General features: G+C 43.5%; 1 protein-coding gene across 24 annotated transcripts in view; it reads left to right on the forward strand.

Moving 5' to 3' along the window:
* NEDD4L (NEDD4 like E3 ubiquitin protein ligase) overlaps positions 1-15,736 on the forward strand; it is a 1,578,130-nt gene that overhangs the window by 1,072,683 nt on the left and 489,711 nt on the right. For all 24 annotated transcript variants that reach the window (XM_078674880.1, XM_078674887.1, XM_078674878.1 and 21 more), the window contains 2 exons: positions 1,531-1,694; positions 2,159-2,288. In XM_078674880.1, the coding sequence (XP_078531006.1) occupies positions 1,531-1,694; positions 2,159-2,288 (294 nt within the window). The remainder of the gene's footprint in view (positions 1-1,530; positions 1,695-2,158; positions 2,289-15,736) is intronic.

A 15,736-nucleotide genomic window follows, 5' to 3' on the forward strand; every position in this document is an offset into this window, starting at 1 on the left:
TCATTCCTATTGTATGTGTCAAATAGTTCAAAATATAAAGCCTCTTCCAGTGGTACTTGTCATTGAGTTCACAATGAAAGAACACATTCCTCATACAGTACAGAAAGCACGCCCCTGATGATGGTGTAAAGCTTCTTTGTATAGTTTTAGCAAGCAGTTCCTTGTAAACCCCTTCCTATAATGTTTGTCAAGCTTCACAATGTGAAACCCCTTCATACTGTATTGGTTATAGGGCTACACCATGAAAATCTGCTTCTTGCTGTAGTTGACATGGGATCAACGTTAACCATGCCTCTATCAGTTGTGAGTCATGGAACTGCTACTTAAATGGACTAATGCAACATTTTTCAGTCAAATACGTGCAGAAAAGAGTGGATGGAGCTTTGGCCCGTCTATTGGTACTGTCCTACAGCTCTGTTTCTGATTATAACATGGGCAGGCAGCTGCACTGTTGAGCCATGTGTTAAAAATCAAAACAATTTAATTCTTAAAAAAACAGGGTCGGAGGCAGTAACCAAAACTCTTGCCCATCATAGTAATCTGTGATAATTTGTTAGAAAAAAATTGTCTACAGGCTATAACACAGTGTAATAACTTTCCACTCATAAAGGTCTATTGGTTTTAACGTCTGCTTTTCACAGTAATCCAGGTCTTCTAAACAGGTCAAGCCTACGTTTTTACAAGGAACCAATGATCAGATCTATATCCTTGATCATTGGCCTGCCACCCGAACCAACTCTTACCTACTGTATTGAGCACAATCTGTTCAAAATAGGCACTCTTTTCCAGCAAAAGCAGACAATGTCTGGCAAACATATTCTGTTGGGAGGACGATCAACATGTGGCCGAACCGAAAGCCCCTCTCTAAAAAGTGCTTCTTAAAGCGCTTTTTTGTTCATCCAGTAAGGTGTGTCGAAAGCTACTTTATCAGTATAGACCTGAAAACCAAGGATGTTAAAATTCACAGTCTGTACTTTTCACTGCCCTTTTGATTGATCGTCATTGGTTAGTTACAAAGTAATGACTTTATTTCTTATGTTGTAGAAAGGGTGCCTGGTTAAATCACTATAGTATAATACCTCTATATAAAAGTGTGGCAGTACTGGGATGGACCTACCTTTAGTCGTGATTTTTGGTGTCACCTATGAATATGTCATACCATTAGCACCTGGACACGTCTTTCCTGAAGTTGCTGGTTGCACTCTGTAAATTCTCATTCCTACTGGCCACCTATTTTATTTCTACTTTGATTAAGGTTTATTTAAATAATCGTGCAAGATTGTGATACTTAAACAATCATTATGGGGCCTACAGAACACGAGATGAGAGGCAAATATGAAAATTCTGCTTAGCCATGACCGCCCTTAGTTTCTGTTTGAGTTTTTGATGTACGGCCATTTAGAATTGAGGAGTCCAAACCATTTATTGCGCTCCCATAACCAGTTGTCTTCTCTGTAGTCTAGAAATATGAACACAGTCAAAGGGTGACATTAACATATTTTTACTGTCTTTTTTTATGTTGAACCACAGGCATGGGACGCAGTCGACTCAAGCGAATCTGTGTCGCAGCATCAGCATGAGCTTCCACCACCACCAATGCCCCCAGGATGGGAGGAGAAAGTGGACAATCTCGGCCGCACCTACTACGTGAACCACAACAACAGGACCACGCAGTGGCATCGACCGAGCCTAGTGTAAATTTCAAAGCATTTTAATGTTGTGAAATTGGTGTATAGCCCAGCTGTAATCAACAGTGATTTTAGAGGTAGAAAAGTGATCATTAGACGGGTATTAGCAGATTTACAGTGTGGTGTTTTTTCCCCAGGAGACCTGTTTATTTGGTTTTATTTCTTAGCAGCAATATTGGTGCACACTTCAAAACATCTTACTTTAATTGATTACCTGTTTTACTGCTTCCAGGTGGTTTTGTTCACCTTTAGAAACGCCTATAACTATAAGACTCTATATGAAATGTTATTGAGCTAGAAACCACTTGCTCATATTTCTTAAAAAATAATAGATCTGCCCCAGCAAGAGAGGTTTTGTCAGGCTTGCTTGTGTGTATGTCGTTGTGATTTAGTTTCAGTCTTTGTTGCATTTAATACCATTGTTTATTCCTCATTCTCGTCTCATCTTCTGGCCGTGCTTTCCCATCCAGTGATGTTGCCTCCGAGTCTGACAGTAACATCAGGCACATACAGCAAGAGGCCCACAGAGTGTTCCGCTCCAGGAGACACATCAGTGAAGATCTGGAACCTGAACACATTGACAGTGGAGATCTGCCTGAAGTAAGTAGTGATAAAGGCACTCTTTATGGTTCATCTGCACCTGGGTTTTTGGGAGATTGGAAGATGTTCAAAGACAATTTGACCATTCAGCTTTTAAAAGTAAAAAAAAAAATGTGAGCTTAACTTGTCATTACCTCGTTTAGAATGCTGAAATATAGTTCCTACTAGAAATGTTTTTCTGAAAAGCTGGTGTTCGTGTACAGTGAAAAACCACTCGATTCCAGTGGCGAGGGTCACCCTTGCGCATTGAGACAATCTCCTTGATCTTTAAAAAGATACCTAATAATTCGCCCGATCTCCTTCAGAAGTTAAAGGAGAGGGACATAGGAACTTCTGTGGAGGAGTTGGAAGTGGCCCTAGGAGCCCCACAGGCAGTGTAGATCCAGTCATGTTTTAGAGTGGTGCAATTGTAGATTTTGCATAGATCCTACTGCTTCCAAACGGCGCAGCAGAAAATGCGTTGAACGGACTCAGAGGACTGTCTGAGTAATTGTTCTAGGGACGTGCCCTTCTTTCAGAACTTGTAGAAATGCCCCAAGATACAGCAGTATTGGGGAAGCAGGAAATACATACATAACTGGAGTAATAGGGTCCCACATTACATATTATGCAAAGCTATGCATCCTTAACATCTGGTGGAAAGAAAGGATACCCAAATACATGAAGGATGGTCCCTGAGTGGCAAAAACAAATATAACCAGGCTGTGGGGGGCTAGGGCGCCACCTGTCATAGCTGCCTTGAAAGAGGATGTGGACTGGTTCATCCTGAGTGAACGTCAGGATTATGAAAGCACAGATAGCTCTCTGAAATAGACTAGGATCTTTGGGGAATGGTAATCATACAGAGGTTCTGCTGCTGACAAAATTAAAGCATTGACTGTGTTCACGATAAACGGGATGGAGAGGGCGGGACAAGTTTGGATTGGTGTGTAATTGGATAAATGTGAATGTACGGTTCACTATAGGCTGTGATGGGATTGCAGCCCTTGTTTGTCTGTCACTGGTTATGTGGTGCATTGTTACATGTTAGAAAACAATAACCATAAATGAAAAGAAAAATCCATGCACATTGCTACTACTGGATCTCTTATCCTTCCTAAACACCATCAACCTGCAGATGCTAATTGAAAGACTGTCTATTTGTGCCACATCAGGGGAAATGCATAGACATGGTTTTTATCTTACTTACAAAACCAGTTCAGGATAAACAGGGCCAAGTTTTCTCCAGAATATCCAGAAAATGTTGCTTACCTCAGGCTCAGCCTTGTTATCAACACTCGTCAGTGTTTATATGTTCCATTGCCCCCAAACCCGGACATCTTGGGGTCTTAATGTAGTTTACCACATGCATGTGGATGACTCACCTTTGCACCTGAAGCATGAGGAGGATGAACCTGGCAACCTCCATATCTTGTCCCAATCTTGCCTTGCTGCTTTTCATGGTTTTACATTTTGATGCTAAATTACTGGTTGTGCGCAGTAGTGATAAGACTGACAACCTGTCCCTTTACCATGACCTGATTAATTGTTCTCTACTTGTCACTGTGAATAAAGCTCATAACTTGGGAATACTTTTTGATAGTAATTGGTCATTTACTCCTATTTAAACTCTGCAAAACCCATTCAACCATCTGTTTGTTGACATTGATTCTGACATTTCTCCCTTGCTCTCAGCATTTTTTTATCCAATTCTCGCTGTGACCGTGGCCTACCTGGATTACTGCAAACAGCCTGTGCACATAACCATCTAGCACTTATCTCTCAGACCTTTAGAGGGTGTTCAGAATATGAAGCCCACCTGGTTGGTCTGAAACAACACAGTTGCAATACACCAGCACTGAAATAGCTCTGTTGGCTTTGTGTTAAAGAAAAAGGAATTTTCAAAACTCTGCCTCATACGTAAGGCACTCCATGCCATGTACCAAGCGCCCTCACCAAACTGCTCATCGCTTATTTGTTGACCAGATGGCTCATATCTAGTCAACAAAGCTTTATTTCGATATGTAGAATATCATAAAAGCACATTTACAGTTAAAAACACAGTTCATTAAAAATTACATATAAAAACCTTTTATGTTACAGTAAATAATTAAGAATGTATTAAACTTTGACAGCTTTGTGGATATATATATATATATTTATATATATATATATATATATAATATATATATATATATATATATATATATATATATATATATATATATAAAAAAAGGATATTTAGCTTATACTTGATTCATCGAATAGCCTTCAGCCTAATCAGCCAAGCCCAACTTAAAAAGTTGGCCACCCCACACACTAAGGTTGTGCTAGCATCAGTCTTAAGTATTCTAAGTGCAACAGAGTGGTCCCTGGTTCCAAGCAACAGGCACACAGGTTTGAGTCATTTCTAGATAGGGCTCCAGGCGAGGCTTAGGCTTGTGCTGACGGAACGCCTCTGTCAGCCTACCTTGATTTGGATCCCTCTGCTCTTGATCATTGACCCACGCCCAGTAGGCTCGCTTGGTTTCTGCCTTAGATAGCAGTGCCCCGGACTCCCAAGCAGTTATAAGGCCCGTTGCCAATAGAAGCTTCTTTACATTAGCTAACCAACTAATTTTGTGGGCCCCTTGAAGGTTCATGACCTCTCTTAGGCCATCGGCGTACCCTGCAAGCTCCGGGGTACGCCATAGCCGGGCCCAATATAAAAGAGGGCGCAGAGTGGCTAGGTCCTTGATGGAACGGCGACCCAGATCACTCAAGAGTGGCTTGGTTGGGGTACCCCTTGGGAGCTATACGAGCTCCCTAAAGAACTTGTTCTCTGCAATAACTAGGGCGTCAACACAATCGAAGCCCCAAAGCTCTGCACCATAAAGGGCGCAACCTAGAGCTTTTGCAGCATAAATATCCAGGGCAGGAGCGATGGGCTTGGAAGTGGAGGCACGGTGTTCCCTCCCCAGTACTCCTACTACCCTCTTAAGGTTTAGCGCCATTTTATCAATATGTGGCTGCCATTTAAATTTATCGGAAATTCTAATCCCCAAGTAGTCAAACTCTTTTACGCGTTCCAGAGACACCCCATCGAGAGACAAGGTAGATCTGGACGATCTACTCGGGTTAAAGTAAAGAAGCTTGGTTTTAGAAGTATTTATGGCAAGGCCCCTCAGCTTACAAAACAAACAGAAGCGGTCCAACAGCTTCTACAATCCTGCGGGAGTTTTTGATACTAACAACGTATCATCCGCAAAGAGTAACGCGGGAACTTTATCACCCGCCAGGACCGGGGCATCAGCATTAATATCGAGCAGAAAGGAAACTACACCATTCACAAATAGTGTGAAGAGTGTAGGGGCCAGTACGCAACCCTGGCGTACCCCTCTGTTCACAGGGATCTTATCAGTTTTTTGCTCCTGTGATCCCCATCTAATATGGGCATAATTTCCGTCATGCATACGAGCCAAGAGATTCAAGATGGGCGAAGGAATCCCCATCTCCTCCTGGACCAGCCATAGGCGGTCTCTGGGGACCAAGTCAAAGGCGGTCTTCAGGTCAGATCAGGCATCAAACTGCGCTCGCGTCAGACGTGAGCGCAGTTTGATGCCTGATCTGATCGGCATTCGGTCAACTCACCAATCGATGTTGATCCCTATACTCTTGAATCATCGCCGATCCCTCCGGACGTAGCTGATATTGACGGGCACGCCGCTACATATTATTCAACCATCGCCGATCCTATTGGACGACGCTGATATTGACTGGTACGCCGCCCCAGGGCTGGCCTCTTCCTCCACCTCTCTTTTTCACCTCCATTGCATTATGATATTAATCTTGATGACACAAGCAGTGAAAAGATAGTGATAAGCCTAACGGTTGCCTGCCCACCTCCCTGTCCTGATGAAGACCCCGCTGCAAGGGCTTGACTAACCCTGCGATAACCTGAGGGTCGAAACGTCGACAACGTCTCCCTTTACGTCAACTCCATACATATATTTGACATTGGTTGCATTATTGGAGTATGACAATTGTATATATCGGTATAGTGAACCATCAGTTCATTTGTCCTTTGTGTATTGTAATTGAAACACAAATGTAACTTTTGATATTTTCTTGATTTTCATTGTCACAATCCTTTACCACACTATCCTCACACAATCACCTTCCTCCCCCTCCTGGGCACTGTTCAACCTACTTTATGCATTGATGAAGTGTTAATATATTTATTATATTGTTCCTCATTGTGAATTAAAACAATGTCGGATTCATTCATTGTTGATTAATTCCTTTTAATATCAATCAGTAGAATTATTGTTCTCACACTGAGACCCCTTTTTTGACCCACATGAGGCAATACTCTCAGTATCTCCTGTCTGTTCTTGGGTCGTCCCCTCCCACTGGAGTGCCCTCGAGCCCCATGGAAATGCATGACATCATGCCTATGACCCAGTTGAAAGGTTCTCCCTCTGCTTCAGTTCAACCTCTTTTGTCTGACACCTCAGCGGCGCTGAATCACAGCCCATTGTGCCTTCTATCTTTGGCTCCTGCTTCTTATCTGCCGACTACAATATTGGCGTTGAGCTCTTGTCTGCTGACTCTCATAGTAGTGCCAATGATGCCCATTGATGTACCTTCTGACGTCAAGGCGTCGCCTTCTCGATGTTGGCTGGTTTCGGTCAGGGTGTTGGATGCAGCGCTGATTGAGCTGGCTTCCAAAGATTTTTCCCCTCTGGTTTTTACTTCTGAGGACCTTGGCTGTGGAACTACTCCAGATGGTGTGGTGGGTCCCCCTCCAATTCCGGTCACGGTACCACCCCATATACAGTTTAACTGGTTACTTGACTTGGGTGATGCCTGTTGCTTAGAATCTTTGCCAGCCTCCTATCTCCTCCTGGTTTGGCTACTGGGTGAGTTCTGTGCTGTCTGACATGCTCAATCGAGTTTCGGTTGCCCTGGATTTACACCTCCCTTTGGTGGAATTGTCAACAGAATCCTTAACTGATGTTCTGCACCCTGCCCTGTCTAATGTTGAGCCTGCACTTTCTTATAGTGACTGTCTTTTTGATGTTCTGTTAGGTGTTTGGAATAAACCTGAAAAAGGGCTCCCTCTGGATTGCTCTATTTCTTACCGGCATCGCCTGGTCCCGGAGATCCCTCCTGTCTCCTTCGACATCCCTCTACTGAAAGCTTTGTGGGTCACACTGCTTTCGCCATGCAAAATATTCATGTTCTTCTGCCTGTCCCTCCTGAAAGGGAGGCCAGGATATTTGACACTTGTTGTAGGTGTTTTTTATCTTCTTCTATTGCTGCTCTTCTTGTGTGCTCGCCCTCTTCTCCCATGCTTCGAGTGTCTCTGTGCAACACCTCATACCCTCCCTTCCGGATTAGCGCCGAGTGCTCCTGTTCCCCTGGTGCAAGATAGGCAACTAGCTGTCACACTTCGCATCTGCTGTAGTATGGATATTACCGATTCTGTTGGTTGGGCTACGGCCTCTTCCATTGCTCTCTGTCGGCGCACCAGGTTGCATACTTCCAGGTTTTTGGAGGCTGTGCAAACTTCCTTGATTGGTATGCCTTTTTATGGCACCTCCCTTTTTGGTGCATATGCCTACTCAGCTTTATACCTTTTCAGGAATAGTCCTGGTGGTACGGTGTCTTAACTCTGTTGTTGTACTAGGGTTGTTGGGGACAGTTTGTTTCCCCTTGTTTTGACTCTGCTCGGCCTTCATAGGGCGTAGTATTCTCCCCCTTCCAGGGTTAAACCCGGTGTGGTGTTCCTGCTTTCTGCAGGTAATTTTATTATCATTCATGCCGTCAGGTACAGGTTTAATTTCAAGCCATCTGGAACATACCTTGCTTTGCGGTCTCGTGGGAGTCTGTTCATGCAGCTTCTTTTTGCCACTTGATTTTTCCTACCCGAATGTTTACTTTGTAGCGGGAATTCTGTTTATGTTGTGCGTATGCACCAGAGCCTTGTTCCCCATTTTCATTAACCTTATTTTGTATTCCTTAGAGGCATTTTGTGATCTATCTATGAACTTAGTATCCCTTATAGGGACTTCCTCTTTTCTCTGCCCTTCCAGATGGGCGGCGCTGGTACTGCAAGCAGGCACACTCTTGGCCTAGTTTACTTTCACTCTTGTCTTCGACACTCTTTGGTTTGGACCTTCTCTTTGTTCTTTTTTACTTTGTGGTACACATGGATTTTCACCTACTCTTAATGTGTTCCTATTGGTTCAGGGTTGGGTTCCACGCCTCCACCTACCTAATGTCTTGTGATATCGGCATCTTTTTGGCATATTATTTCAAATTACACTTGGGCACTGTTTTCTTGAGCAAGCCCTTTTATACTTTCTCAAGTGCTCGTGATGCTGTTTATCTTCAGCAGTCTTGTGTTCTTTTATGTGTTTTCCCCCTTTCGGTGTTCTTCCTACCTACTTGGGGTACGACCGCTGCTGTTGCCTCCTGCGGCTATTTTATTTATAGATCTGTGCCATCGCACCATGGAGTAGCTGTTGTGTCTGCTGTTCTTCCAGTTCCCTTCACCTTGGACACCAGTCCCCTGGATTATTTGGTACCTTGTCTGATATTCACAAGAGGCTGTGTTTCCCTTTTTTCCTGTCTCTTCCCCCCCCCCACACCCCTACGCACCTTTTTCTATTGGAGAGGTTCCATTTAACCCCCTTCTTTGGTCTGAGTATTTCATTACTTTTTCTTGTGGCATATCCTATCTTTCCTTAAGTTTCCATGAAGCGTTAGTCAGGTTTCTTACCTGTGTATTCTGCTTCCATAAGTTGGGCAATGTGTGAGTGTCATGATAAACTATCTGTTAACCTTAGTTCCAACAGCCTTCGTTTACCTCCTCCTCCTCCTCCTCTACCTTCTTCCTCCTTCCTCTTTAATCTTTCCTCCTCCTTCTTCAGTAGCATTGGTTCTTGGACGTTTGCTCTTGCTTTCCCATAGTAGGCAATGCCTTCCTCTTCCTGTTCTTTTTTGTCACTATGTGGTGGTTTCTCAGCCTTGTCTTTCTGTCTCTGCCTCAGTTACTATTGTATCCTCTTCTATGACAAGGGCAAGAGGTCTTATCCCCATCCTTACTCGGTTACCTCTGTTCTTAGAGTGTCCCTAGTTTCTCCAGTTCTTGTTCTCTCGCTCACTGCTGGAGAACATGGGTTACCTTTGTAATGGATGTACTTTTACTGTACCCAGTATGATTTGTGTTTCTATGGAGATTACTGTGTTTTTGATGCATATTACTCTTGTATACATTTATCTTCGGATGTCTACATGTATACAACAAATCTCTTGCCTGCATCGCTTGTAGATGTATTGTACTTCAGGTATATATATTTGTGTACATTTTGCACATATACTGTGTATGTTGCTGTATTTTACTTGCACCCTTCTTGGTGGTCCGGTTCAACCTTCTTAGTTGTACTTGTCTGTTTTCTTCCTTCTCATCAATGAGCGTCTGTTACATTGTTACGGAGGATGCCTTTTATATCTATCAAGGTTCTCAGTACATGAGAGGTTTCTTTTACCATTATTGTTTTTCTAGTGTGCTCTTCAGCTTTCATCGTTCTCTCTTTCTCCATAATTCTATGATTAGAGGTCTCTTTTTTCGAAATTGGTTTCTCAGGATAGGGTCCTTGACGATCGGTGGCTCCTCTTATTCATTGTAAGTGTTAGCTGCGGCTGAGCATGCTGTGTATGCTCCTTCCATTGGTTTGAGCTTTGACTCTATGGACTATTGTCCTTGGTCCCTTGCATCCCCCAATCATATGTTGCGTCCCTCTTTAGGGCTGCCTTTTTTTCTAGTTCTATACCGTGTTTCTCAGTCTTGTAGCTTTCTGCTCCCTACGGGCTTCCCGTGGTCCTTTTAGCGATCAGTCCTTCGGTGAGTACCTTGCTTCACCTATCATTTTTCGCATAGTCTGGTCCCTTCCATCTTTTGGACCGGCTTCTCCTATTTGGGGATCTTTGGTGAGGTTGGTTTGCAGCAAAGGATGGTATTGCTTGGGTATCCCAACCTAAGATAAGGAATCTTCGGCAAGAATTCTCTGTCAGATGGACCAGTTACTTACCTTCGGTAATGCCTTGGTAGGGACCGGACCTAGCCGCAGATTCCTTACTGACCCATCCTCCCCACTCTGTGAACTGAGGGCCCTGTGGTCTTCTAGATCCCCTCTTTGCTTTCTACTTCAATTCTTTCAATCTGTGCTTGTTGATACAAGATTTTTCCCTTTTTAGCACACATTTTTCTTGAGACTGTTTCTCTACATTGCTCCATGTTGTTGGCGCAGAAATGGTCACAAAGAAACTGACGTTAGTGTGTTGGTGTCAGAATCCCCGGGACGCGGAGCTTCACCTCGGGACACAACAGCCGAATCAGACGCCGTTCACCGCGTCATGGGTGGACAAGGAACCACAAGATCCAGCATGCCTGGCGCGAACAGCGCGCACACAGAAATGCATAATTAAGACTCAAAGGACGCCGGGAACGCTGTCGGATATTTTGATTCTTGCCGGCCGTTAAGCTGTGTCCCGCTGTTCGTTGTTAACCGGGGACACCGAACCTTGCATCTGCCGAAGAAGCGGTCCTGCCATTCTGGAGTCAGGAACTAGTTGCAGGAAGCGAGCGGCTGCTCGTTCGGATCCAATGCAGCGGAGTCTGGGTTGAGCGTTGGTTTCTACGCTCCCTAGGTGGATTGTGTGACAGACGCACACCATAGGGGGTGATTGCAGCGTCTCTGTTTTGGGCTTTGAATATCTTTCCAGACCCCTCGGTAGAGTGCCCGGCTGGGCGTTCCCGAGTCGAGTGTCTGCACAGCGCAAGGACGCTGTCTCTCGTGCTAACCTACCCCCGTCTACAGTCCCTACCCCCGTCTACAGTCCCTACCCCATCAGTCGTACACGAACGGCATTTTCGGCCGTTACTTAGCACGGTGTCCTCTGTTGGACGAACATCGGGACCGGTGTTTCTGCAGAGGACGGTTGGACCTTGGCCCTCCTGGGAACAGGGCAGGCGACTGATGGGTATCGTATGATTTAAACTTGTTATTAGCGAGACTGCTCATCGCATCTTCTTTTAGTTACCTTTTCCTGTATGTTATTGTGTACATTAAACAAGAACATAACGGCAATACCTACAACTTGTTGTTTCCGTGGGTTTCTTACTGTTTTCTCGATCCCGAGAATAGGGAGATTACAGTTGGGGGGAGGACTTATATGGACTCTGTTGACATCACATCCGGGAGACGACGTAGCTGCGGAGTCGCTCGACACCCTCTACCGAAGCGCGGAGGTACTGCTGGAAAGTTTTATGATCCAGTCTGGTGCCTGAGGAGGAATTTAATGTAAGGAATCTGCGGCTAGATCCTGATAAGGCTTTACCAAAGGTAAGTAACTTGTCCGTTTTGAGCATCAGGCAACATAAATTGCCTACCTCTCGGAATTCAGAACTCAGTGGAACACCAATCTAAAGCATAATTTCTGCAGATAATTCTCCTGCAGTTCTAGAGTAATGCCTACCCCATTCCTTTAAATATGTAAAAACAGAGAAGAAGGAAAAGGGAACCTGATGGCAGTAGTCTAGTTATCATCTACAAGGATTTTACAAGTCTGGTGACACATCCAGCATTGCCCTCAAGACTCTTTGCTTAAGTTGTTCAATTAGTGTTTAATAATGGTTTCATTGTTATTAGTGGTCCTTCATACTCCACGCTAAAACACGGTCTTCTTGTAGGAACTTGGGATAACCCTAAACCTCCAACTAGTATCCAAAATGATTTGAGTAACATCAGGTGTGTCCATTTTACTGAGGAAAAAGGAGACAACAAGACTTCAATGTGTTCAATTGATACATGCCTGCTTGCACAAGGCACTAGGATCAGGCTTGACCTAGTCTTGACTTGAACCATGAACTGTTTTCTGCTTAACTGTCTTGGTCACTCATGCCACTAAGAACCACCCACAAAAACTAACTGGCCCAAAAATCTGTCCGACCCATCTTCTGAGTCAGTCAGACCCAAAACAAAGCCATGTTTCAATATCTATGAAACCACATATCGAAGGCCATGTCAGCACAACTGGACAACATTAACAACCCTCGGATGTTTGTACCACTCAAGCTGAGGAATCTGTAATTGACTAACACACCTGTCAATTATTGCTTTACCAATAACCTGGCACAATTAAAGACCCTGGGCCACAAAATAAACTTAGTACATTATCACATCAGAGCAGACTATGCTAATGCCAAATCCACATGAATAGACGGAACCAAGTTGTCTGTTATCAAGAAAAACTGCTATACACAGCTTTTTAGTGTGGCTTCAACCCTACAAGTAAACTCTTCTGGAGAATCCAAGAAATATATCGGCCTTGAGAGTTTGGGACTTGTCCCCATTGCATTACAATAACATTGCATGGCCTTCCTTTTTTTCTTTGCATCAAATATTGCCAAGATCCAATAGGCAATAACAAAGGACACCCATTTGGTATGTCATTCCCTATCATCCTGTAGCTCTTCAAGCAGATTAGTTTGCCCAGGTGCTGGACTGGGGGCAAACATCACGCCCTATAGGAGCGCAGAATGCCTCAGTTTAACAGACTGGCTTGAGGAGTTCTTCCTTTTAAGGTTTGAAATGACACAAGCCTAATCAGTGGGTCTCTCCTGCAGGAGCAGTAAGAATACATTAAGCCATCATTGCTAAACGAAGACCTGTGCAGGTCCTACCAACTGCGTCTCAATTGCAGGGCTCCCTTTCCTAACAAACATCACAGTAAGACAGGTCATAAAGCAATTGTCTTAACTCATGGTTGCTAGCCATCTTATCCAGAACTGACAATAGGACTTCAGGCCATCAAGATGAGCAGAGCCTGTGCTTGTCCTATCATTGGACACCTCTAAATGTCCTGGATGAAGACAAACCATTGTCATTGACCCTACTGTGTATTTGTACTTCCTATGATACAATGGGTTACCGGACCCTACTCAATCGATTGCGGTTAGTGTTGGAGTCGGACCTGGATTGAATTGGGTTCTTTCTCTTGAAACAGAATCAACAAAACCTGAGTGATATGGCCAAACCCAGTTAAAAGGCAGGTACTCTTAGGATACCACAGGGCTCCCCTTTTCCCTCTGCCTTTTTAACGCATGCATGCCTTTTCGGGATATAACAAACTCCTGTCTTCAGTTCCAGGTTGTATGCTAATGAACACATATACAATTCACCTGGTGTAGAATTCTGGCATGTCGGCTACACCACCCCTTTCCTTTAGCATAATTTCTCTGGGATTAAGGGAAGTTTTCTCTGGTTAATCAGAAAGAAAATAAAAAAAACATTTTACTCCAATGATGTCCGGACTTTGTATGTCCTGCCACACTGGGACAGATTCCAAGTCTCCTGTTAATTAGCATTCACCTGCTGCTAACTGTCCATTACTGGATCAAACTAAGAACAATCCTGGGATAACCTAACACAGACCCAGACACTGCACATAATCCAAATTCAAGCAGCCCTGATGTTCCTAAATCTAAAAAACATGAGCATATCTCCCATGCCATAGAATGGCTGTAAATTCATTGTTGACAGTAGATTAGTGCCAAGGTCTTGTGCACCTGGTACACATTTCTTTACATACAAAAGCAGGTCTCTTAATTGCGTCAGTGAAGGTGAGATTCAGGCATCTTACTTAAAAGTGCCAAAATAAGTATGGAAGTAAAAGACAGGAAAATCCTCAGGTTTATAAGATTCCGCCTGTGGAACAAGCTTAACTCGCCCTTGAGATGGCAACCAAGGACCCCATTCAATGGCTTTGTTTTAAAAGGTGGAATTCTATACCTTCTAGGTTGCCTCATGCATTTGAAGTAGATGCTTGACTTTTATATAGCATGCAGATATGAAATGAAATAGTAATGGAGATTTACCAAGTTGTAGATGCAAAAGAGTACACCTACTGCACCATGCTTAACTATTTGAATTATCCACAAGCTAGATAATCCACAAAAAGTTTAGCAAAAATGTGCATTTGCACATGTGGCTTTTGTTTATTTCTTTTCTTCAATGTTTTCCTTGTGGAGTACTCAAACTCGAAAAATCTTTAGCCGGCACAATTTCATTGAACCATAAAAGAACTGTCAGTATAAAATGTTGACATCACCACAAAAAAATACAGTTTATGAATCAAAAGTGCAAAAAACAGCTTGGTTAAAAACATAGACCACTAAAGGCCCCTAAATGGGCTTACCCGTGCAACCAAGTGAGAATAAATGCTACGTCACAGGTGACAACAGTTTAAAAGACAAAGAAACTATCCTAATGAAATAATATTCAATGTTGTGTGGCACACTATGTTAATGTTGGTCAACTTTTTTTTATCCGTTGTTGTAAATCTGTTTTTTGGACAACTTGGGTGCTAGTGGGTTTCTCCCTCTGACCCACGGGAGTGAAACTTGAACTCAATGCGATGTGCACTGCTAACTTAATAACAGAGTGCCCATCTAACACTCCCTTCGAGACATGGTCTTCTGTGTGCTCCTCTAGGTAAACCAGACGTATTCAAATCAAAACAGTAAACCTGACTTGACTTTGAAATTCTTAAGTTTATCTTGTCCACATTGTCATCCTCATTGTTACATCACAATGATCGCATTCACTGCAGGTGGTACCGCTTGTATCACTTGTGGAATCACAGTCTATACATTGGAATCCATTCAACACTGTGCATCCCTATGCATTTCGGGACTGAGCCCTTTTTCAGGGGAAATGCGTTTAATCTAGAAGGAAAAAGGCATACAATTGTTATCCAGGGATGTCTAAGCTCCCTCATTCTAGCACAGGTGTACATTGGTGAAAACAACAGTTATGTGAAAAGATTGACTTAAATGTTGATGCAAACGATGGTGCTGTAGAAAAGTTTAAAAAAATGTCTACTTATCCTCACAATCAAAGTGTCTTAAACGAATAGTGCTCTCAGAGAAAAATAAACGGACATAGAATAGTGGGCTGTGTTATGTTAAAAACGGGTGCATTGACTATAGTGCAAGGTCGGCGAGATGATTGAATTGCGTTAGTAGTGCCCGGACACATGGTTAATGCTGCTGCCCTTGTGATAGTGAATGGGCATTTCCGTAGGATATTCTAAGTATACGCTGTTCGTGGCTGTGATCTGCGTGTCTAGTTTGGTGAACAAACGCTCCGTGCCGGTCTCATGATGTGTGTTTTGAGCCGGTAAACTTTAACTTAAAAAGCGGTCTGAAACACCGCGTGCGTTCGGGTTAGCAAACAGTGCCCTTGAGGTCTTACCGCTTGTCTAAACGTTGTCTGGCTCTCTCCGCTAATAAATTCTCCTGTGAATCCGTAACCGGCTTCTTCGGAGTCCTGGTCGATCTCCGATGATGTCAATGCGTATGCGTTTAACGTTAGTGTGTATCTCTATGGAAACTGAAAATGGACTAAGATCGTGGCGGC

The sequence above is a fragment of the Lissotriton helveticus genome, chromosome 2_1, assembly GCF_964261635.1.
Source record: "Lissotriton helveticus chromosome 2_1, aLisHel1.1, whole genome shotgun sequence".
Taxonomy (NCBI): Eukaryota; Metazoa; Chordata; class Amphibia; order Caudata; family Salamandridae; genus Lissotriton; species Lissotriton helveticus.